General features: G+C 36.2%; 2 protein-coding genes across 2 annotated transcripts; both read right to left on the bottom strand.

Moving 5' to 3' along the window:
* Positions 1–443: 443 nt before the first annotated feature.
* Positions 444–3,447, bottom strand: LOC124457010. Its single transcript, XM_047007310.1, has 2 exons — positions 885–3,447; positions 444–452 (listed from the first exon to the last, which is right to left on the bottom strand). The coding sequence occupies exons 1-2, from the start codon at positions 2,196–2,198 to the stop codon at positions 444–446; spliced, it is 1,323 nt and encodes a 440-aa protein (XP_046863266.1). The 5' UTR covers positions 2,199–3,447.
* A 7,436-nt stretch (positions 3,448–10,883) lies between these two features.
* LOC124457991 lies at positions 10,884–12,133 on the bottom strand. The gene has a single exon (XM_047008116.1). It carries the CDS (start codon positions 11,920–11,922, stop codon positions 11,092–11,094), a length of 831 nt encoding a protein of 276 aa, XP_046864072.1. The 5' UTR covers positions 11,923–12,133; the 3' UTR covers positions 10,884–11,091.
* Positions 12,134–24,748: the final 12,615 nt, after the last annotated feature.

Below are 24,748 nucleotides of genomic sequence, written 5' to 3' on the forward strand. Positions count from 1 at the left end.
CTCCAGAAATGATTATTGTCCACCTGGTTTATGTGATGCTGAAGATTCAAGTGGTAACCTCATTCCTGGTCAATGGCGACAAGACAATTCAGCTATACTTACATCACTCAGTGTATCATCATCTGGTCATAACTCTTCAAATCTTGCAAAATCAATTATGAATGCATTTATGGAATATTTTTGCACTCATGGTGCTATAGAATGGCAATGGGAAAGATGCTAGTTACTATTTACTAAAATATTGAATAGCCATTACATTGATAATTCATCAACAAACTCAATTTCATGCAATTTTGCAAAACAAAACTAAGTAAATTTTAGTCACTATACAAAGGTGATATGAAGTTTTCAATATGAACATAATAGCCCAACATAATACTTTTAAAAAAGCCATCACAATAATCAAATAGAGAAGGATTTATTAATTACGTTTCGTCTTTAACTTAAGACATCTTCAGATTAATTGAATTAATATCTATACACGAGGTTTTAAATACAAGCATGTAATATGGGGTGTTAAATTACATGTGAGAGGAGTAGGAAGTTTAGATGACGGAATAAGTGAGAATGGCGGTATATTAAAGAAGGTGAAGGGGGATTGAGTTGCCTTGGGTGTTAAGAGAGGGTTTAAGTTTGGATATAAGAAGGCTTTCATGAATCATAAGGTCATAATTGTCGGAGGAGGAAGAGAGAATTGAGAAATCATTAAAATCGGCAAGGTGAGATGTATTTCTTATATGAGAAAGAACTGCAGATGGTGGTGGACATAAGGAAGGCTTCCTGTTAAGGAGAGATTCCAAGTGTTCTGATATTCTGGTGTGTAAATGACGCGTGGTTTGACCCACATACGATGCAGAGCAGCATCGACACTTAAATGAGTATACAACACCAGATCTCAGGAGCTTGGGAACCCTATCCTTAAAAGGAAAGAAAGAGGAGAGACGCCTGGATGAACGAAAAACAAAGCGAACGTTGATATGAGGAAAGGCAGCATTGCAGAGTCGAGTGATTAGAGTGCGAATCTGAAGACAGTGTAGGCCAGTGAAAGGGAGACAGAAGTACATGATTTTCTTAGGAGCAATGTGAATAAGATCTTTGGGTTCAAATGTATTGTTGAGGAAGCGGTGAACATGATTGTCAAATATGTATGAAGGGAAGTTGTTTAAGGTGAACATTTTTCTAACGACTTCTAGTTCGGTATGAAAGTGTTCATAGCTGGAGCAGAGGTTGAAAATTCTGTGAAGTAAAGAGGAGATCAAGGAGCGTTTGTATTGAATGGGAATGAAACTATGGAAATTGGTGAAGAGACCAGTGAAAGTGGGTTTACGATACACGGAGGTGGAAAACTTGCCGTTTGAGCGAGTTATTTTTACGTCAAGAAAGGGGAGCGTGTTGTCTTTTTCCAGTTCAGATGTAAAGGAGATGTTAGGATGTTGGTGGTTGAGATAGGTAAGGAAAAGAGGTATGTGATCCAATGATCGGAAGAGTAGAAAGCAATCATCAACGTAACGTTGGTAAAGAAGGGGTTTGAAGGTGGAGGGACAGTTGTGAAGCCATGAATTTTCAGTGAAGGCCATAAATATGTTCGCAAATAGTGGGCCTAGGGGGCTGCCCATAGCCACACCATCAATCTGTTGATAAACTTGGCCGTTAAAGAAGAAATGACAGTTTTTGACGGAGAGGGAGAGAAGTTGAGTGAATTGTGAACTGTCAAGGCCTTGAAAGGACGTGTTACTGGAGAAGATGTGATTAGTTATTATGGCGATTGTTTCATCCACTGGGATGTTGGTGAACAATGATTTAACATCAAAGCTCGCCATCACAACGTTATTGGCGTTAATGTCACTTTGTAAAAGATCTTGGACAAAAGAGAAAGAGTCCTTGATAACATGGGAGTTGGCGGAGATTGGTGTAAGGAGAGGAATAAAGAATTTGGCTAGCTTGTAGGAGTAGTGGTCAATACTAGATAAGATTGGTCTTAGAGGTATGGAGGATTTATGAATTTTAGGGAGTCCATAAAGTATGCCGATACGTGTACCTGTGGGATAAAGTTCGTTGTATGTTTTTTCATTTATGCATTTTTCTGCCTTTAGTTTTCTCAGCAACGTCTTTACTTGATTCTCGCGTTTCAGTGTAATTTTGATGGCATCATCATTTAGAAGTTCGAATTTCGATGTGTCCGTTAGAATTTCCATCATCTTTTTGTGGTAGTCGTTTTTATTCAGAATAACAACTCCGTTGCCTTTATCCGGTTTCAGGATGACAATGCTGTTGTCATTTCTCAGATCATTTAACGCGTTTAGTTCATTCTCCGTGTATAAGGCATTCGGTCGGCTGTAACTGCGAAAACCCGAGTAAGCTATGTCCTTTAGTTTAGCTTTAATTGAGTCAGAGAAAAAGCCAGAGGGTGTGTGGACGGGTTCTTGTTGAAGGCGATTGTAAAATTTCTCAAATGGTGTGCGGAAAGTGCACGAGTTTAGTTTGGCAGGTGGTACAGCAAAGTTGAGGCCCTTCGAAAGGATTTCTTTTTCTTTTTGGGTGATGAAACGATTTGAGAAATTGAAAACCACGTCTTCAGGGTTGATTGGGTTTGTGTTAATCTGTCCAGTGCTAAGGCGAAATATCTTGCGGTCTTGGGTGCGTTGTTGATGGCTTAGTTTTTTAGAGTTCTCACGATCAGAAACATGTTTTAGATGAATGAAGTCAAGGTTTGAAACCAAAGATGCCAGTCTAGAATGTGCGGTCGTAGCTTGTGATGACAGTACTCGTATCCGAGCGTGCTTTGTGTTTATTTCTTTTTTGTAACAATTTGTGTTGACATTGTCGATAGGCGCTAGAGGATCGCAATCTGCGATTAGCAACCTTGCAATATTGATAAATATATCGAGTAGCAATATTGATAACTATATCGAGTTGTACCAAATAAATCTTGAAATATTGAAATCATGATATGAAGTTGATGAAAATGTTGCAAGCTGTCTATTTTTTTAAAAATAACACATCTATTTTAAGTAAAATACAAAATTTTTCTACCTCATTCTGTCATCCTCAATTACAACAATAGCAGCAGTAGAATACTAAACATGGAACTTATTATTTGCTATACATAGAAAGCTTCCTTAATATTGCACAGCATTTCTTAAAAATGGAATGCGGATTTCAGTTTCTGTAGTCACTTGTGGATTTAACTGCATTTCATACGGACGTTCTTCTGTGAATTGCTGACCAATGTTTTGATTTGCATTTGTATGATTTGAATAAAAAAGTGTTGGATGGGATGTCGAACTATTCATTTCATTTATTTCCAGCTAAAAAATTATATCTGTGATGCGTTTTTCAGCAACTATTCTGGTTCTTGGTGGAAATTTTGATAACTTCTCTGCCACATACATTGAAAATGGACACTGACTAACACTATTTGAAGCAGGCATTGGCTCTTTTAAAACGTCAATGCAAGTATTAATAAGGTCTCTTCTTTCTTCTGCTTCAGCTCGCATCCTAGTGGGTGTTTTATAACTGCCACGTGATGATTTGGATGAAACCGACTCCGAATCCAATCCTGTATCCATCTCATCATCAACAGAATCAAGACGAGGAGATATATTTGAAGATGAATGCTTTGAAAGGTTGTCTTTACTTTTGCCAGCGTTCATAACCGGACGAAGGAATTGTAATCGGTCCCAATAAGCCCACGACGATGAATAGTTCTGTCTCGAACTTTGACCAGATTTCGTTTTGTTTGTTTTCGCGATTTCTCGGCCAAGTTGCGCCCTTAGTGAAACAAGTCTAGCTTTAATATCTTTCACGCTAATCCCCAATATATTCTTCATTTCCTCGTAAGCTAGTTCCTTTACATCTCGGCAGTGGTAGTCCTTTTGAAATATGTGCCACAGACAAGGTCTTTCTTCGAACAAGTCAATCAAGGTGTTGGTCTCATTCGTGGTCCACTTTCTAACTGCTTTTTTCTTTTTGGTATTATATTCTTCTACAATTACTTCTTCGTCACTTAAGTTTGCTATTTCGTCCGCCATGTTTATTATCAAGCTAAACGTATATTGCGCATGCGTATGACCAACATTGTTGCTAACGCCAGGTCAAACGATCGCAACATGCAAAATTAGCATAATTTGTTGGATAAAAATTTGACTACAATCAAATTCCATGCAACATTGTCCAACATCATGCAACATTATAAAAAAGGGTGGTCAAACGGGGCCAACATTTTGTGACAACAAAGTTGGATGATGTTGGATCAAAATGTTGCGCTCGTTCTACCGGGGCTTAATGTGCCGTTGCTGCAGAAATGTCAGACAACGCAACTGGCTGCTTTAATGCGCCGTTCCTGCAGAAATGTCAGACAACGCAACTGGCTGCTAAAAATGCGCTGAGAGACTTCTCGTATTATATCACGAGAAAATGCGGCTGTCCATGTCGGAATTGCACCACCATATCGCGGTGTGGTTCCTAGGCATGCTGATGAGCCCTGATATTGGGCGAAACAGTCACATTCTTTATAGAATAGAAAAGAATGAAATAGATTATATTCAAAGTCGAAGCATCGTATCGTTACACTATTTTGTATTAGTACTTCACTATGATGAGTCATTTCTACGATAGGAGTGAGGTCAGCTCCTTTAAAAGCAAATTAGAGCTCTGTCTCTTATCCCAATACATTAATTCGCACGTACGAATTTTATCTTCGATTATTTTCTTAACCAAGCACAGAAAAAGTCTTCCAAAATTATCACAGCGGTGATATAATGATATTTAATTATATATTCATTCAAATTTTAATAAAAATATTTTCAATCAAAGTCGCACTTGTATTTTGTCCGTCGCTTAGGAGTGAATGTCGCAAGTAGAGTTTAGTTTGATTTTATCGAAGATTTAAATCTTGGTGAACGCAAGCCTAAATTATAGCGACGTAAACAGTGTTTGATTTGCATAATGTGAACGGTTATGTAACGATTGTAATGGATGTATTAATAGTAGCTATTGGTCTAGATAAACGTATGTTATTGACTACTTTGCATTTGTGTACACTTTTTCGTGAAGCCTTTAAAAGATACGCATCAATATCATAAAGTACAACAATGAAATCGATTAAGGAGGCAACATACATTATTTAATTAATAAAGAAGGACTAATTTTTACCTTCGAATTGGATTACAATTACGCATCAAAGTACATGTATGTATGATCGGGTAGACAAGAAAGACGAAGTATTCTCATTTGCAGTCATAAAGATTTTTTTGTCCTGTGATCAGCGTGGCGTAAAAGCCCGATACGGGCTTACCGTACATATACCATATATGTCACCGGTGCTTTGGATATTTGTGTTTGTTTTACCAGTCCTGATATACATGTTTTGGATATAAACTTCAAAGTATTTTATTGCTGTAATCGTGCATAGTTATATACTTACCAACTGTCAACAATTGAAGAAATTACTCGTGTACAATTAGATTTGTTGTTAATTTGACACTCAGAAGATAATGAAAAGCATTGCCATATGTAAAAGTTCCCAATCTCGCTGTCTCGCATGCGAAAATTGGATTACTTATTTTTAAAGAAACAAAGCAATTTTTCAATTGTAGGAAAGCGTAGGTTATACTTATGATATACGCAATATGTATCCAGTATGTAAATTCTACAAGTAGAGGATGCAACATATTTCGCTTACGATATATGGATTATAAGTAAAACCGGTTTCCACTTTTTCCTACGCCCGATAGGCAAGTTTCTTTTACTTAACAATAATATTTTTTTAACCATTACACGAGTTGTACCAAATAAATCTTGAAATATTGGTTGATATTTTCAGTGGCGAAGCTGGTTGAGATAACAAGGTCATGCTCATACGCTAGTGCACAGCCCACGAGACGCCACCATGGTTGGCGCCGAGCGTCAAAAATTTTGAAAATTAAATGCCTTAAACTCCCGGAAAACGCTTTTTTTGATTTTTATTTACGAAGCTATAACATGGAACGTCACGCCTCGTACAACCGTTTAAATTTATTTTTCAAATATCCTTCAGTCTTGGACTGTTTCGCCCTATGTCAGGGCTCATCAGCATGCCTAGGAAACACACAACACATCGACTCTGGAAGTATAAAAATGGGATTCCAACATAGACAGCCCTCATTAGAACCTTTTTAATGAGCAGTCTGGTTTTAAGGCGCCAGATTCTCGCCCTCACACCTCAGTTGAAAAGAGGAATTTGGTTAGAAATGGGAGAGCATCTGGGACATTTTTTAAAGAATGAAAATGCTCAATTCTCATCTTATCCCGGTCTTTTTCCAACCCTTTAAAACTATTTTACAATTTTTCTAGAAAAGTTTAACCTTTATCGAGCACATTTTTTAAGCGCAGTTTATTTGGTTTAGTGATTCTGCTTCAGAGGAGACAAATGGTTGTATCAAGTGCAATAACTAATTATCAAAAACATACATTTTCAAAGATTTCTTTTTGGTTTGCTTAAAGCGGCATTAGAGAGTGAAAAATGAGCCATGCAGACTCATTTGTATGAAAAATTTAGTCTGCGAGGTTTTTTAATAAACTTATCCAGGATGGCTGGATGTAATTGCTTTTGATCGTCTTTTGCTTTTAAAATATCTTTATGAATTGAAATTCTGCATAATGAGCCAAGGCGTTCATCCCCCATTGAGTTCCTTAAAAAAGTTTCACCCTATTTAAACATGAAAACGATCTTTCAGCTGAAGCACTAGAAATGGCAATAACAGCGTTAAGTTTCAATAATTTAACAAATTCGGCTATACACTGGTGAATACCAATATGATAAATGTATTTCAATAATTCCATGGAGTTATCTTTTAAAAAATCTTTATCTTGGTACACAAAAAAAGTTGACTTCGAAGCCTAGGTATATTAAAGAGAGGACCATATTTTGCTGATAGTTGTTGAATTTTTTCATTAGGAATAGCTGTTTTCCACTGCACAAAAAGTTTAGGATTGACTAAGTCAAGAAATGAAAAGCTCTCTGCATCCGTGAATCTTTCCTTAAGCATATTTGTTACACAATCAATGACTTCGTAATAGAGCTGTTTAAAATTTATATTTATCTCAGATTTTCGAGATGGAGGACCAGTTTTACTTTCAGTTGCAGAATAACAAATTTCAAAAGCTGTTTCATTGCGGAGGGAAATTAGAAAATTACCAAATTCTTCAATTTTTCTCATGCCAAATGCATAATCAGTAGACCTATTTTGTAGAATATCATATAAAATGGCTGATCTCTCCAAGATTTGGTAGTAAAGTAGTAAAAGGAAACAAAAAAGAAATGATTCAAGGTAGTGGAGAAGGCCATCAGTACGTGTACTTGTTTCATCAGTCCATTTCCAAGGATTTTCACTTATCTCTGTAAAGGCTTTCACTAGTGTATCATAATTATTAAAAATAGCAGACACAGCTCGAGATTTGAAATACCACCTAGTTTCCCCTGGAGCAGGTATATCAACCCCATGAGATTTCAAATGGGATTTTCTTTCAGGACTGGAATTTGTAAAGGTGGAAAATGCAGAAACATTAGCAAAAAATATTTTCACCTCCTTAATTTTCAAAGCAGATTGACATAAAACCAAATTAAGCCTATGTGCTGCACAATGAAAAAAATAAGCATAGGGGTACACCTGTCTTAAAATTGCCTGTAAACCATTTAGATGACCACTCATCACAGATGCCCCATCATAAGTCTGCATCACTAATTTAGGTATTACAGCCTCTCCATATCTCTCTAAGATGCCTTTAACTATATCACTAATACCTTGTGCACTTCGGTCGGTACTAACATTTCTAAATTTTAAAAATCTTTCCACAATTTCACTCCCTTTATCTAGTCGAATAATGGCACTGAGTTGTGCTTTTGCTATAACATCAGTTGTTTCATCAACTTGAATGCTAAAAAACTGATACTCTTTCATTTCATCATCAATCTCATCCTGAATGACTGAGTCAATACACTCAAGTAAATCATTTTGGACATCAGCTGAAACCCCAGTAAAAACTCCACCTTCATCCACTCTCTCTGTACCTTGCAGTCTACCTTGCAAACGACGGTCAAAAACAGAATCCAATTTTCCAAAGCATTTTAGTAATTCTCTATAATTACCCTGGTTAAGACTAGCCCTGCTCTCATCATGTCCTCTAAATGCTAATTCCTGTTTGGCAAGATATAAAACTGCCTCCCCAATATTTTTAGCATCTCTGTTTTGCCTTACCTCCTCATTGTGCCTCTCTACTGCTTCTCGCCGAGCTCTCGAAAACAAAACATCAACACTCTCCCTCGAATCAAATAACCTCCACTGTTTGTATGCCTCCATGTGAGATTTTGTTTTCTCGTGTTTTATGCTGTCACCACTAAAACTATGCATGTTATGATAGCCTGTTGAAGCCCATGGAGACTTTCTAGGGGAAGAATGAAACAAAAGACATGGCCAGCAAAACAATCTATTCTTCCTCACACTATACCACACAGCCAGTCCTTGTTCGAATACCAACTTTCTTGAAAGCTGCTATCATTCGTCTTTAGTGTAAGCTTCAGTATCGGCCTTGACATGCGAGCTATTTGTTTCTGCTCACTAATATTTCGTGAGGAAAACGATCTCTCTACCAGCTCTGCTACTATATCCTGACCATCAAAGGGGGAAAAGGAAATCGTCGATTGATTTTGCTCAACTCCTTCCATGACCGAAATAAACAATCGAAGTAATTATATGACCGTATAATAGCGTATCGTGAAAACAATCAAACTCCTGCGATGAGTTCATGGCATGACTTCCGCATGACTTTTGGCGGAAGTATGCAAGAACTTAGCCTAATTTGGCCAATCAAAGAAGCGTATTTTCGAAGGAAGTCATGCTCTCAAGTGGAAAGCACGAGTTTCAAACGTCATCAATAAGCAACGTATCCAGCGCTCAGGTGGCTAAGGTTTTCCCTAATTGCGGGCTTTTTTGCGTAACACAACGCGTAGTCCAAAAACTCAAGCGCATTTCTTCCATGCACTTTATTGTAAAAGCCTGCAAACCAAAAGCTACGTCTTACAGACAAATCAAAGAATTAATTATCGAAAAAAATCAAAATTGCCGAAAAAGTAAGTCATGCTCAGCATGACAAGCATGACCTCTAGCTACGCCACTGGATATTTTTCATGACTACTACACTTTAGAGACATGGTTTATAAGATACACATGCTCTTTGTCAATAGAAATATGTCATTAGCGTTGTGTAAAATCCTGATTCATAGGCAATGTGCGTTTGTCTGTGTATTCCCAAGTATAATACAAATAAATATAAGCAATGGGAAATGCTGCTCCCCCCTCTCTTGTCAGTAAAAATTCCCATGTATAGTCGGACACCCTTATTCTACGACTTCGTGTACAGTACATTACAGTGATTTCGTGTTCTAGGATATGTTGCAAATGAGCTTGGATAAAATATTTCAAGACAAGTTTCGTCACCTTCATGTGTTTTGATTCCGTGTTAAAAGGTTCAGCTTTTTTCCATGTTTACAGCTTTCTTCAATCTAATCTACGTGTCAAATGCGAATGATATTATGTACTGCTGACCTTATATGGGTGAGTGCTGTTGTGCTCGGTAGAAACGAAGTCGTGTGCTTGGAAACCGATGCCAACGGTTAAATTCCGGAATAATATCTCCCACGCTTTTATCCAGTCTTTATATGTTATTAACTTAATTCGTTTTAGAAATTTTAAAGATGAATTTATTGTCATTTTGTCGCCTATATCTTTTAATAACATTGTAATTGGACCTTGTTGCCTAATCTAGGCCAAATATGATTAAATGATATTTAATCTTTGAGCTGATCGAGTCATCGCATATAGTAAATATTTCGCTTTTTAGCACATATTTGCCGTCTGGTCCACAGTAATAAAACATAAACATCGGCTAGGTAACACAAGCAAATTTTATGTGTTAACCCTGATAACACAACATCTTTTACAAGCGACAGAAAAGTTGCTAGTGCAGTAGAAAGGCCAAACGGTATCCGGTTAAAGTTCGTGTAAACAACTCAATGTTGCAAATGCAATTTTGTGGCGGTCGTTCTCGTCCACAACAATTTGCCAATGTCTGCTTTCGAAATCCGAAATTGTAATATACTTAAAAGCGCCCAGAGTGTCAAAAAAAACATCAATGAGGGGTGCACATGACCAACATTGATAGAATTAAATTTGCTGCAGTCATAACAAAAATCTAAGCTCACTGCTGTTTTCTTTAACTAAAATAATGAGAGTTGACCATGAACTAGTACTGGGACAGATGACCTCGTTTTCTAACATTTTGTCAATTTGACAATTAGCCTCGTCCCTATGACGGTATGGCAATCGTCGGAGTGTTTGTTTTATGGGTAGACACTGCACAACATTGATCTTATGCGTGGTGACAGTCGTATGTCCTAAAGACTCTTTCATCAGATGGTAGCCGGGTATCGTCATTAACAGTTTCGAATTGTTCAATAAATGTATTCGACGTATTGCACCAAACTGTAGCGCAAACCGAGGAGTGAAAGCGTGATTCAATCAGAGGACAAAATTCTGCAAGTTGTTCACCCGCGATCAATTCAATTGGATGTGAAGACATTCTAAGAACGGGTAAAGGTACAAACTGTCGGTTGTCCTTGTAAACCAATGCACAAACTAAACTAAACCCCTGTCTGGTGTCGTTGGAGACGCCAGAGCGTGGCTCAATCATACCTAGTCGACTTGCGGCACGTCTGGCCAATTTCCCTGTTAGAATCATTTCAGTCGTAGATGCTACGACAACGTTGTCAAGAAGGGATATGGCAGAATTACCGTGCAGGGATGATTTACACAGTAAACGTGTGGAAAAATAGTTGAATTCAGCTGTAGGTAATCCCAGGGGCTTGCCTTTTTATATGGTGAATATTCGTCACACAAAAACAATTAGGAAAATTTACAAAACTGAAAAAAGATGCGGTTGATTCTCGCAAAAGTATACAATAAAAGTGTAAAAAAATGAGTCGTGGTTGCCATAACAACGCAAACAGAATTTCGGGTGAACTGTAAGGAGTCTTCCTAATAAATAGAACTTCGGTTAGTTGTATAGTCCGGATGGGCGACATTTAAGAGACTTGCCCTCTTTAGGAAGTTTTGTATACCTTTTACTTCCACGAATAGCTACGCAGTGGTTGTGATACGTTTTTAAGAAATGACAAGGATTCAAAAGTTTCTTATTCATTTTTTTCTTAAGAACCCAAAGAAGTCTGTTATCAATTCCACCAATGTTCATGTCCATTTTCATTATCTCTAGTACTTCGTCGCTTATAGCATTTGTCAAATTCATGATGTACGTATCATGAGATCCAACGTATCTTCTTTCACAGACTATTCCATGACTCATATTGCATCTTTTCTCTATTTTACCAGAGCGCGTTAAAACATAGGCAATGTTATGCTTTGTTAAAAAAGTTACATTTAGTTTTTCAAATCCTTCGCCAAGATAGACATCCATATTTGTTATAGCAATTATTTTATTTTGCAGTCTTTGGCTCACATACTTTAAGAAATGTCTATATGATGGCATTCCTTCGTAATAACAAATAACGAGCTTGTGCTTATTTCTTACCCCTAAGTGGTTTAAGCGCTTTTCAGCGGATCCTTGATTGACCAAAACGTGTACATTCTTGACGAAAGGGTGATTCAAATTTCTTTGAAGGGTTTCTTCGATTTCTTCCTGTCTTTCCTTTAAGCGACTTAGATCATTCTCACTTTGATTCCGCGACCATGGTGGTAGAAAGATTATGGGGTAATTTGTCACCAAGTGAAGTTGTTTACTTTGAAACGATGTCTCCATATTGATCTCTTTAAAGTTTGATACTGTATCGTCAGTCTCTGTAAGACTGATTTTGGTATTCTCCGCGACCATTTGTTTGTTTTGTTTACATCTGTTCGAGATAGTAATGCAGCCAATTGCAAATACAAAATAATAAATGCTTTAACGAATGTTCTCGAGATTTTCTTCATAATATTTTTCACAATATTACCTTGTCAAATAAATTGTCGATGTTGTCGCTCGTTAGATAGAATCTTGACTTTTATTTGCCACGTCAAACTTGCTGATGTCATTGTTGTTGTCCAGGGGCAGATCCAGGCTAATGCACTGATGCGAGTCAAAATTGAATAGTTCATATCTCGCAGCATTATAACTTACAATCAATACAAGCAAAACGCAAGAAATATATCAGATTGGAATGTTTATAGTTTCTAAATGGTTTAATAACCTAAATGCTGACAATATATAGACAGCAGATGTACATTGATGATTGAGAAATATTGATTAAAGTCTTCGTAGATTGTTAGAGTGCTTCTATGTCGAAAACTTAACGTCAAAAAATCATCGATTTGAGCATTCAATAGTTTAAACACATATCAATTATTGCTTTCGTAAAATGTAAGCAAAAATAATAATATAACGAGGGAGTTATGAACATTTGAAATGTCTAATTTTCTTGTCCGCCATTAAAATCAGCCATTTTGAATATTTGCAATCGGCAAAGGTCAGTGACGTCATAGTCTTAACACGGCAAGAAGCGCACATGGAAAAGTATACAAAGTAATACATAAATAGAGCAAAAAATTGTCAAGTTCATCGAGATCTAGCTCGCTCTCTGAGTCTTCGATCGAGGCAAATGCATCGGTTTCTTCATCGGACTTTACGACGGCAAATTCGGACGAATCTAATATGGAAATATTGTCATTTGCCGATAATATTGACCGCTTGCTTCGTCCAATGAAATTGCTGAGAACGAAGCTGCAGTTGCAGAAGAACGGCGGGTTGAGGATATGCTGCAAGATCATTTTGATGCCCGTGTTGATGTTACTTGATTGGCCAAAATCATAATGGTCGTTTCCTGTGCATTCACCACTATGAGTGTTAAATGGTCGGGACTCTAAAAATGGCAAAAACTTGCGACCCGACGACGAGTGATGCGCATCATCATCATAATTATTGTAAGGACTAGCTAACATGTCTTCGGCATTTGATAACTAAAAAATGCAAACAAGTGTAGTATATTTACTTGAGTGCATCAAAAGAAACATCGATTTAATTTGAAGTATGGTCTGGATTAGAACAAAGCAAATAGTAACATCATTATTACGTGCTGTAATAAACTATTTCAAAATATTAATTATTAAATATGCTTAAAATAAAAAAAGGCGATATTGATGATTACAACAATATTGAAATATTTACAATTCAACCATTACGTTATGTCTAAAGATCTAAAAAATCAAGACATTTATATAAAAATTTATATTTGAGAACGTATAATGGTTAGAATATTCTCTAAACACATGAGCAACCGATTTTAACTTGCATGAACCTTATATTTGTACACTCAAGTTTCACCTGCCACCGCCACCCCTCTCCTCACATTACAGCAATGAAATGCAACATTTATTCGACGTAAATATTCTCTTTTATTTTAAAGGCTATAAGCATGCGTCCTATTTATACTTCCATAGACTTCCATGACTACGTGTATTTAAATCCCTGTCAAATTCTACAAAAACGGTGTGAGGTTTCTGCTGACCTTCCCCTTCTCCCCCCCACCATACCCCCAACAGGAATGCTGACAGCGCCGCCAAGAAAAACAAAGAAAAGTAATAGTTAACGCAGTCGATAAATGTGCTACAATACAAATTCTCCATAATCAATGATCACTGACGTTACGCTCAAAAGATGCATTGACTAAAATTGATAGGACATAAATAGCCAAATATGTAAATAATATGCCAAAAAACAGCGTTTCTTCGACATTTAGACATTTCATATTAAAAAATGAAGTAGAAAAATACGATTCCTGTCAGTCATAGATTTATGGAAATGCATTACCCAAATCGAAACTATTTGCATAAATCATTCCCGATAGAGTTTACATTATCAATATATTTATTGGCATATAGCCACTTAAATGCATTAATTAAAAAGTGAATTATTACATAATTTACTGCAAGTGAGGCAAATGTTGCGTATGGTATTTTTATCGGTATATTTTTATCGAGGTAATTCCCAAAAAATAGTGCAATAGCCTTAACAAAAACAAAATTAAAGTACATGGGACATATATTTTTTTATGTCGCGATATCATTCATTGCAGTTTAGTATTCCGTAAAACATTATTTTTCCGGTTTGAAAATATATATTTAAAGCGCAATTTAGAATGAAAGTTTGCTTATTTCAAGGGCTGTTCCGCCATCTTGAAATGAGCAGCCAAAATAATTCGATTTCATATGTGACGTCACAACAGTGAGACTTTCGCTGATAAATATTGTTAATATTGCAAATTGACAAGCATTCTCATTTATTACGCAAAGTTTGGGACTTTTCACTGCTGTTACAGCACTCAAAATGGAAAATATTAACAAAGATGCTATGGTTCAGTCATATATGTTTGAGCCAATGCCAGATGAATTTGTAGAGAGTGAGAATTCTGACTCAGAAAGTTCGTCGTCGAGCGAAGTAGATGATCAGATAGACGAGGAGTTTGAAGCTATGTATAGTTGGCGTAAAACTTCACTCAGTTGGTGTAAATGCGGCCATTGTGAGTTGATGGCAAAAACGATTGAATGCTTTTGCTTTCATGAAAAAGCGGTTGAATATGACGAATATGATGGCAAACTTAAATCGGCACAGGATGCAGGCTTGTCTTGCGTTACTGAACTTGCTTCCTTCAATCAAAACATATCGGCAAACGTCCTTGAAATAGATACTTGGCAGTATATTGAACAAAACAGTCCGTTAGGTGATGACGAACTTGCAGTCATACACAAAATATACCGTCATGTTGCGTATCGAAGATGTTCGAGATGAATTTTTCATATTCTTTGCAAGAAATGTCGAAGGCCATTTCCATCTTGCATGTACAAATGCATACGAGGGAAGTATGCCAAGTAAATTGAAATTGGATTTGAGGTATTTGAGATTTCAAGGCTTTTAAATTTTCATCATGTATTGTTGCATTTCATGGTTTGGCAACCACAACTTTACGTACATGTACGATTCTTATTCCTACAATAACATCGGCTTGTAGCACATTTTCCCTTGCAAAGACATACTGTGTCATTTATTTTATCGTCGGGCAGAGCAGGCGTTGTAAATGTACTGTGTCTGCGAGTGATGACTTCAATTTTTGGCTGCCTTTGCTTCCCACACAAGTATGTTTCCACAAGTGAGGGAGGTTCTTTTGGAAGCAATGTTTTTGCATTCTCCAATGCTATTTTTGTGGTGTTGAAATCTTTGCGAAGTCTCAGACACTCAGTCTGAACATCTTGCATTAATGTGAAAATTTTAAATGTATTTCGCATTAACATTTTGTCATTAATGATTCTGATTTGTCTATTAATTCTTACTGTAGGTAGGACAGTCGCTTATTGGTTTGGCCACAGCTTTTTCTCCTTTGTGAGCTTTAGGGTATGCAACTGACCATCTTTTATCACCTTTTTGCGTTGTTGCTTGGGGTCTATTAGCATTTTCATTGTAATGTAAATTTGCACAAAATAACCTGAAAAATTCACAATGGGTAACTGTATAGGCTGGAATAACACACTCTAAATTTCCAAGTGTACAGCAAACACCGTATAGGTGTAAATTTACACAACTTTTGTGTAAACGGACAAATTACACCTCTGCGAGTGTTATGTTACCTTTTGAGGTGTATTTTGTTCCAACAAAAGTGTTAGGTTTACACTGATTTGGTGTAGATCGTATATTACCTATATCTGGTGTAACTTTACACCAGACTTTGATCAATAATCACTATTAATGTGTGTTATAACACAACAATAGTGTCATGCTTCTATGGAAAGTCGGCTTTCGCTTTATGGAAACCCTTGTACAAAAATATAAAACATTAAAAGCACTAAATTTCATTTATGGAAAATAATATACTTATATGTTACATGGTTTATTAATTTTCACAATCTGAGAGGTCATATCTCATTCTTACATATTTTCTCGAGAATCCATGTCTATTTATTGTATATACATCCAACGGAGGATAGTCTATTAGATCATCATATTTAACCGTCTCAATATTGTTGAGTATTGCTATTTCGTATGAGTGTAGGTTTTTAACATATTTCAATGTATGCATTTGTTTACAAATAAAAAATGCATCCCCATTAGCAATGACTAAATCTTCGATCATCAAGATACACGGCAGTATTGATTGCTTATAGACAAGTGCAGCTCGTTTGTGGTACTTGACTCCATGAGTTGATATCCAATTAGCCCTGAAAGTAGACAGTGGTAAACTTTGAGTCACGACAGTCGGTAAATCATTTGCGGGCAAAACAATTGATTTCATAGGAACTTAGTACAGCATATCTTGCATAATATAGCCCCCCCCCCCAATTATCGATTTTCAAGTGTGGCCCAAGGCAGTGAACTGGGTACAAGGTACAACAAACAACGTGTTTAAGATAGCGGAGCAAACCTATATAAATGAGGTGAGAATGTATGCAGTGTACACTATGCAACTTTTCAATATTCTTGATTAAAGGAGGTCAATTAAATGTTTTTGATGTCCAGGAAACTAAAGATGATTGTGTGAGACAAGACAATCCTCAAGACTTAGGAACAAGAGAGTGATGAAAAGGTTGGAAGTAGCACACTGACACAGCAATAGAATGTTTTCGCCTTCAGAACAAAAACACAACATTGCTGCTCTTTTGTTTTCTACATTGTGTATAAATTGTAGGTCAACTTTAATTTTGCATAGAACCAGTTTTATTGCAGGAAAAATAATTGTTAATTTCAAATCTTATTTGTATTAGGTATGACAGTTTCCATGCAACAAACCATGGAGATTGAGAAAAATAAAGTACTTTAACATTGATGGGCATGGAATAACATAGCCTTTTATTGCTATACCTAGCTTGTGCACAGTTGCCTTTGCTCCAAAAGGATTTGCTACTTCAAAGTCATCATAGTAAAGAAGAATCTGAAGAGCCTTATGGTTGACTGAAAACAGTGGATGGCGACCAGGATTAAACTGCTCTCCATCACAAAAGTCTCGCATATTCCCATCTAAACTTTGGTGAGGGTTACGAACCTAACAAAAAATTAACAGAAGTTACAGCAGCATATTAGTTTTTGCAATTGTAAACTTTTACTTTAACAACATTTCTTACTTGTGACATGATGTCAATTTGATTAAGCAATTGCTCCAAGACCTTTATTATTGGAATATACTGAAAGGAGTGTTTTTTCACTCGGAACTGACCATTCACTTCAGAAGTTACCACCTCTTCTCCAAGCACTATTTCAATTGGGTCCTACAAAATAAGTAGATAATACATTTAGGTAGTAATTAATACATTATACTATCATGTTCTTACAAGAAGTATTAGAATACTTTAAATACGTACCACCATATTTAATTTCCCTTAAATACTTGTTTCTATCCTTTGATGTCTGCAATACTTTTTGATGCAGAAAGTGAGGGTGGTGACTCAAGTAATTCTTCGAAACCTTCTATATCTTTAATGTCAACACTGGAATGCTCGATGCATAATTTAACTTGCTTTTAAAATAGTCCCTGTTTTGCTCCATTAACTGATAAGTATTTTCAAGCACTGCATCCGTTGCAGTGTCACCAAGTTGATTGAATTCCTGTGTCTTCAAAGCAAACAATGCCATTTCCTTGACTGAAATATACGTATTATGTTTGTTGTTGCAACCCATCTCAATTGAGTCCAGTGTCGAGTCTGCCACTAGATGGCCATTGTCTTGCGTAATATCGCCGTTCATATCATTGACTTCACAATCAACTGCATAATCAAGGTCACGTTTATGTTTTCGACGCACATGAGATGTTAAAGACGATATCAGTGAATAGGACCGACAACACGAGTCAAACGGACATTTAATCTTGAAATTGGGTTCATGAACATGATAATCTCGAACATGACTCATATATCTCTTGAAAGAGGCAAATGATAGATGCGAGCAATGTATGTTTATACATTTAAATTCTTGCTCTTTTCTTCTGGCCATTGAAAATATCTGAAGCAACCAGGGGCGGATCTAGAGTATGTCAAATCCGTCGCGCGACTGATGTTTGAAATTCAATAATTACCTATTCATATTAATTAAAAATTCATTAATTATTCTTATTTTCTTATCACATTTACTTCGTGATAAAAATCCCGCATTATTTATTATTGAAAACTAATGACTAATCCAATGAATATCTCGTTGGTAACCAGATCAGTTGAATTTTAATTGACCTGGAATAACCGACTGATAAGCGGGGTGGCTTGACTGGTTCGACGGATAAAGGAGTCTATGAACGTCAAAAACGCTTATTTTATTGGTCAATAGCCAGATCAGTGGACACTCTGGAATGGTCTCGACTGATAATAAGGGTGGCCGGACGTATAAGGGAGTCCAATTGCTATCTTACAATTGGTTCATTTGAATTTTGCTTTATTGTGATTGGTTTGACGGATTTCGACTATAGCCAACTGAACTAACATAGTCAAGCTCACTGTCTGAATTGAATGTTTGATCGTTTTATAGTAAATTTTATAAGCATGATAGAAACTAAACTACAATCAGATGGAATTTATGGAAATCTTTTACAAATTCATATATTGACATGAATGCTGCTGTCCAAAACGTGAATTTTTTCAAGAGGGTGGAAATTTATGGATAAATTTTAAATGCTTGGCAAAGACGATGTCGCGAGCGACATTTCAGTCATTGATGTTCGAAAGAAAGCCAGCATTGGTTTGAGTTTTATCAGCAGAAATTTACATCCAAAATCGTAAGTAAAGGACAAGTGAAGTGTATGCATGAATGTAATATATCAAAGTCAATTATGCGAGTGTGTGATGCGATTTATGTCAATATGGCGTATGGTAAGCAGATTGATGCTTCTAGAATTGTTGTTGCCAAAGGACTTTAGCTATGATTTCTTTAGTGCTTGGGAATCGTGGCCGTTATACGGCAGCGAAATCCTACATTCCTGCAAATATATTTCAATGGACAAAAATCTGTAGCCATAAGGCGCCATACTATTATTTACTTTATCATAAACAAATGTTTGGGTTTTCAGTTTATGATCATTGATCATTCAATCATTGGACAGTTATACTACATATTGTTTAAGATTTGAGAAAACTAACATTGATTACATGAGAAGCTGTTTACTATAACCTGTGATTTTGAGTCTTCTGATCCATGAAGCTTTTTATTTTGACAATTTGACTGGAATGGTATTAAACCTGAGTATTTCATATGCATGGAATGTTGTCCCATGTCACATATTGTCCCCTTTTCTAACTGAACACCTCATGTAGAGATGTAAAGGTCTGTCAATCTACAGCTCATACCAGATTGTTTGCCATAAATTCCAAAGGGCTATTGATGTATGAAAAGCATTTTCTATAAAGTAAAAATGCCTTTCTATGTATGCAGATAAACCTTGAAATTTGGCAAAACAGCAAAGTATTTTTCATGATCACTAGGTAAATTTTCATATGATCATTATAATTTCTAAACTAAATTATTTCTGATTTACATTTAAACAAGCTTTGATCATATGAAAGGACATTTATCATAACCAGTAAGCATGACACATGAACCAATTTTAACATTCATGTAATTATATAATTAAAGACATGTTGGTTACATTCTGTTTGTATTTGCAAATACAATGCTACTAGTGATTGCTATATAGCACACCTTGCATATACTTACAGGAGATAATAGTCTAGTGAAATGCCTAATAAACATTTATGGCATTAAGCTGTCTTAACTGCAAATTTTCACTCTGATAATTTTTCCTTAACCTTTGGCAGAAAAAAATTTTGAGTTTTTTCTCAAAAGGTGAATTTGCTGGCACTGATGTGGAGATGGGTAAAGGGTTACAATAAACTTGCATGGTTTGAAGTCTGAGCTTTTCTATATCTATGAACTGTCACTTGTAGTACCAAATTTCTAACTTAACTAAATTCATTAGATAGAGGTTTGAATGGGGGTCTCAGGGGTCTATGCCTGACAACTTGGTAGAAATTTTAAAGACTATATCTGTTTTTAATGGCATTATTGTAAAATAAATTTTACGTTCCTAGACATGCTAATGAGCCATATATTTGGCATGATAATGAGCCAAATATTTGGCAAAACATCAAGTATTGTTCACTTCATTTTTTTGAAAAACGTAAGCAAAATGTTTTGTTTTTACGCAAAAACGATGCCCACAAATACATTTTGTATTGCTCTAAAACGCTGAAAATGGCATTTTCAAGGCTCTGAAATTCAAAATTTCTCAGGGTAGAATGCCTCAGACCCCCCCAGGTGCGTAGCGCCTTCGACGTTTTATGACTGATGTTTGAAAAATCCTAGATCCGCCCCTGGAAGCAACGACTGCGAAAATTGCTTTGATTATTAATCACTAAATGATCAGCATTTACCGTGATATTATAGGCGGCACAGAAATCAGTTTGAATTCTGTTTCTTCATAAAAATCGATTTATGTAAATATATTCCTGCAATATAGCTGTCACATAGCTGTTGTCACAAAAATAACTCATGGCTCAGAAAATAAGTCCGACCTCTGAGTAGAATGTAAATCATAATTATTCCATTTTTGATCCCAGTCAATATAACCGCCGGCTCTTTACCATAAAACGTGCCGTGCAGTGTGTATAGCCATTCACAATTTGACCGTTTGTTCTGATTTAACTTGAAAGTATTTCGTTCGTCTTAAATCTGTTGAAAATGGGCTCACTTAAAGAAACATTTTCCGTTGAAGAAGTTGTGAATTGGCTGGATTTAAATGGTTTTCAAGACATCAGCCGGAGTAAATTATAGAATACCCGTCCAATTTGTAAAGGCACCCTTTTAATTCTGCGGATACGTGGATACGCAGTGACGAGTTTAAAGAACGAGGCATAAGATAAGAGGACTAGTTTAAAGAACGAGGCATAAGATAAGAGGACTAGTACCTATATAAAGAAAGTTAGTTGAAGCTAATGTTTTTAGTGGATACGTGGATACGTGGATACGCAGGACGAGTTAAAGAACGAGGCATAAGATAAGAGGACTAGTACCTATAAAGAAAAGTTAGTTGAAGCTATGTTTTTAGTGGATACTGGATACGTGGATACGCAGTGACGAGTTTCAAAACTCTCCAAATTTAAAATTTCATAAAGAATTTTGTTGTTTTCGATACCATTGGATAGTTAGTGTATCAAGGAATTTTGCAATGTGGGAGGCGATTTCTTGAATAACTTTAACAGGTAGTTGAATAATGACTCATTTAGGAAGTTATGTAATAGGAGGTCATATAATTTGTAATATGATTGTTGCCTACAAATGCTAGCAAAGGAATAGCCAGCAATAAGCAGATTAATACCTGAAATACGCAAAATGTATGGCGCTGAGGAAAAGAAAAATGTTGGGATTCAAGTAAGCAAGGAAGGGAAAAGCAAAAGAAATTCAAACAGATTTATCATTGCTAAAGTGCAAGTGTTGCAACGCAATGCGGCGAATGGATAGGAAGTTATCAACGAAAAGCAAACCAGTGTTTATTGACATACGAAGCTTAAAGACGGCGTACTTACCAGTAGAAATTGTGATAAGTTGGCTAATGGAAGGGAAGTTGATCGCTAGTAATCGGCTATGCCCCCTGTTGTGATAGCGTTATGAAATTGGTCGAGTGTGATGATAGGTCGGACGGTTGTAAATGGCAAATGTAGAAAGCAAATAGGAGGTAAACGATATAAGATTGAGTTATCTATTCGGAAAGGTAGTTGGTTTGAGGGCAGTAATTAAACGTTGGAAGAAGTTCTCAAGTTGACATATTGGTGGTGTAGAGATGTTAAACAGGAAACAATGAGATTTGAGGTAGATGTTAGAAATACAGTAGTTGATTACCGTTTGTAGGGAAATTTTGAGTTGAACTATTTTGAATGCAGAGAAAAATTGGTGGTCCAGGTGTAAGGGTGCAAATTGATGAGCAAATTTGGGAAACGAAAATATCATAGAGGACATAGGGTAGAAGGACAATGGGTATTTGGGGTATAGAAGAGGGTAGAGAGTTTTATGTTTGGTAGAAGACAGGAGTGAGAGAACGTTGTTGCCGATAATTGAAAAGTATAGAAAAGGCACGACAACTATGGACTGGAAGCTTATTTAAATCTAGAGAAACACGGTTACAAGCACTTGCGTGAACCATTCAGTGGAATTCGTGAACAAAAAAATGGAGATCACACAAATAAAATTGAAGGACATTGGCGCCAGGCCAAGGTAAAGTTTCCACCATTTGGCATACAAAAATATATGTTCTCGTCGTATCTGGCAGAGTTTCTGTGGAGATACGAAAATAAAGGCAAAGACTTATTCGAAGTTTTTGGAAGATGCTAAGAAGATATATGGAACTTTGAATGAAAGAATAAAAGAATAAGATAAGATGTAAATATACGCTAAAGTTGAAGCGATTAGAAATTCAGCAACATCAAGTCAATTTAAAGAAAATATATATATAAGTTTCCAGATGGCGTGTTGTATGTAAAGCCTGTTGAATAGCCATTTATATTCTTGGCCTGTATATATGGCTCTGCCTATGTTAAAATTAATATAAGATTTTGATGACTGCATATCGGCATATCCACTATAAATTGTCTTCGCAGTGACGTTGAATTTTCTTGTATTTAATTATCACTGACCGCATAACGTGTATGGACTACAAACCGTAGCCCGCACTGTTAACTGCTGACCGCACATCCGCATATCCATTAAAAATTGGATTTGTAGTAAGTGGACGGGTATTCTATAATCTAGCCGACGAGTGATAGGAGCTTTCAAGAAAGTTGGTATTCGAACAAGGACTGGCTGTGTGGTAGTGTGAGGAAGAATAGATTGTTTTGCTGACCATGTCTTTTGTTTCATTCTTCCCTAGAAAGTCTCCATGGGCTTCAACAGGCTATCATAACATGCATAGTTTTAGTGGTGGCAGCATAAACACGAGAAAACAAAATCTCACATGGAGGCATACAAACAGTGGAGGTTATTTGATTCGAGGGAGAGTGTTGATGTTTTGTTTTCGAGAGCTCGGCGAGAAGCAGTAGAGAGGCACAATGAGGAGGTAAGGCAAACAGAGAGATTCTAAAAAATATTGGGGGAGGCAGTTTTATATCTTGCCAAACAGGAATTAGCATTTAGAGGACATGATGAGAGCAGGGCTAGTCTTAACCAGGGTAATTATAGAGAATTACTAAAATGCTTTGGAAAATTGGATTCTGTTTTGACCGTCGTTTGCAAGGTAGACTGCAAGGTACAGAGAGTGGATGAAGGTGGAGTTTTACTGGGGTTTCAGCTGATGTCCAAAATGATTTTATTGAGTGTATTGATCAGTCATTCAGGATGAGATTGATGATGAAATGAAAGAGTGCCTTTTTAGCATTCAAGTTGATGAAACAACTGATGTTACAGCAAAAGCACAACTCAGTGCCATTATTCGACTAGATAAAGGGAGGAATTGTGGAAAGATTTTAAAATTTAGAAATGTTAGTACCAACCGAAGTGCACAAGGTATTAGTGATATAGTTAAAGGCATCTTAGAGAGATATGGAGAGGCTGTACCTAAATTAGTGATGCAGACTTATGATGGGGCATCTGTGATGAGTGGTCATCTAAATGGTTTACAGGCAATTTTAAGACAGGTGTACCCCTATGCTTATTTTTTTCATTGTGCAGCATATAGGCTTAATTTGGTTTTATGTCAATCTGTTTTAAAATTGAGGTGAAAATATTTTTGCTAATGTTTCTGCATTTTCCACCTTTACAAATTCCAGTCCTGAATGAAAATCCCATTTGAAATCTCATGGGGTTGATATACCTGCTCCAGGGGAAACTAGGTGGTATTTCAAATCTCGAGCTGTGTCTGCTATTTTTAATAATTATGATACACTAGTGAAAGCCTTTACAAAGATAAGTGAAAATCCTTGGAAATGGACTGATGAAACAAGTACATGTACTGATGGCCTCTCCACTACCTTGAATCATTTCTTTTGTTTCCTTTTACTACTTTACTACCAAATCTTTGAGAGATCAGCCATTTTATATGATATTCTACAAAATAGGTCTAACTGATTATGCATTTGGCATGAGAAAAATTGAAGAATTTGGTAATTTTCTAATTTCTCCGCAATGAAACAGCTTTTGAAATTTGTTATTCTGCAACTGAAAAAACTGGTCCTCCATCTCGAAAATCTGAGATAAATATAAATTTTAGCTCTATTACGAAGTCATTGATTGTGTAACAAATATGCTTAAGGAAAGATTCACGGATGAGCTTTTCATTTCTTGACTTAGTCAATCCTAAACTTTTTGCAGTGGAAAACAGCTATTCCTAATGAAAAAATTCAACAACTATCAGCAAAATATGGTCCTCTCTTTACTATACCTAGGCTTCGAAGTCAACTTTTTTGTGTACCAAGATAAAGATTTTAAAAGATAACTCCATGGAATTATTGAAATACATTTATCACATTAGTATTCACCAGTGTATACCCGAATTTGTTAAATTATTGAAACTTAACGCTGTTATTGCCATTTCTAGTGCTTCAGCTGAAAGATCGTTTTCATGTTTAAATAGGGTGAAAACTTTTTTAAGGAATTCAATGGGGGATGAACGCCTTGGCTCATTATGCAGAATTTCAATTTATAAAGATATTTT

This window comes from Xenia sp. Carnegie-2017, unplaced genomic scaffold, assembly GCF_021976095.1.
Source record: "Xenia sp. Carnegie-2017 unplaced genomic scaffold, XeniaSp_v1 HiC_scaffold_6, whole genome shotgun sequence".
NCBI lineage: Eukaryota > Metazoa > Cnidaria > Anthozoa > Malacalcyonacea > Xeniidae > Xenia > Xenia sp. Carnegie-2017.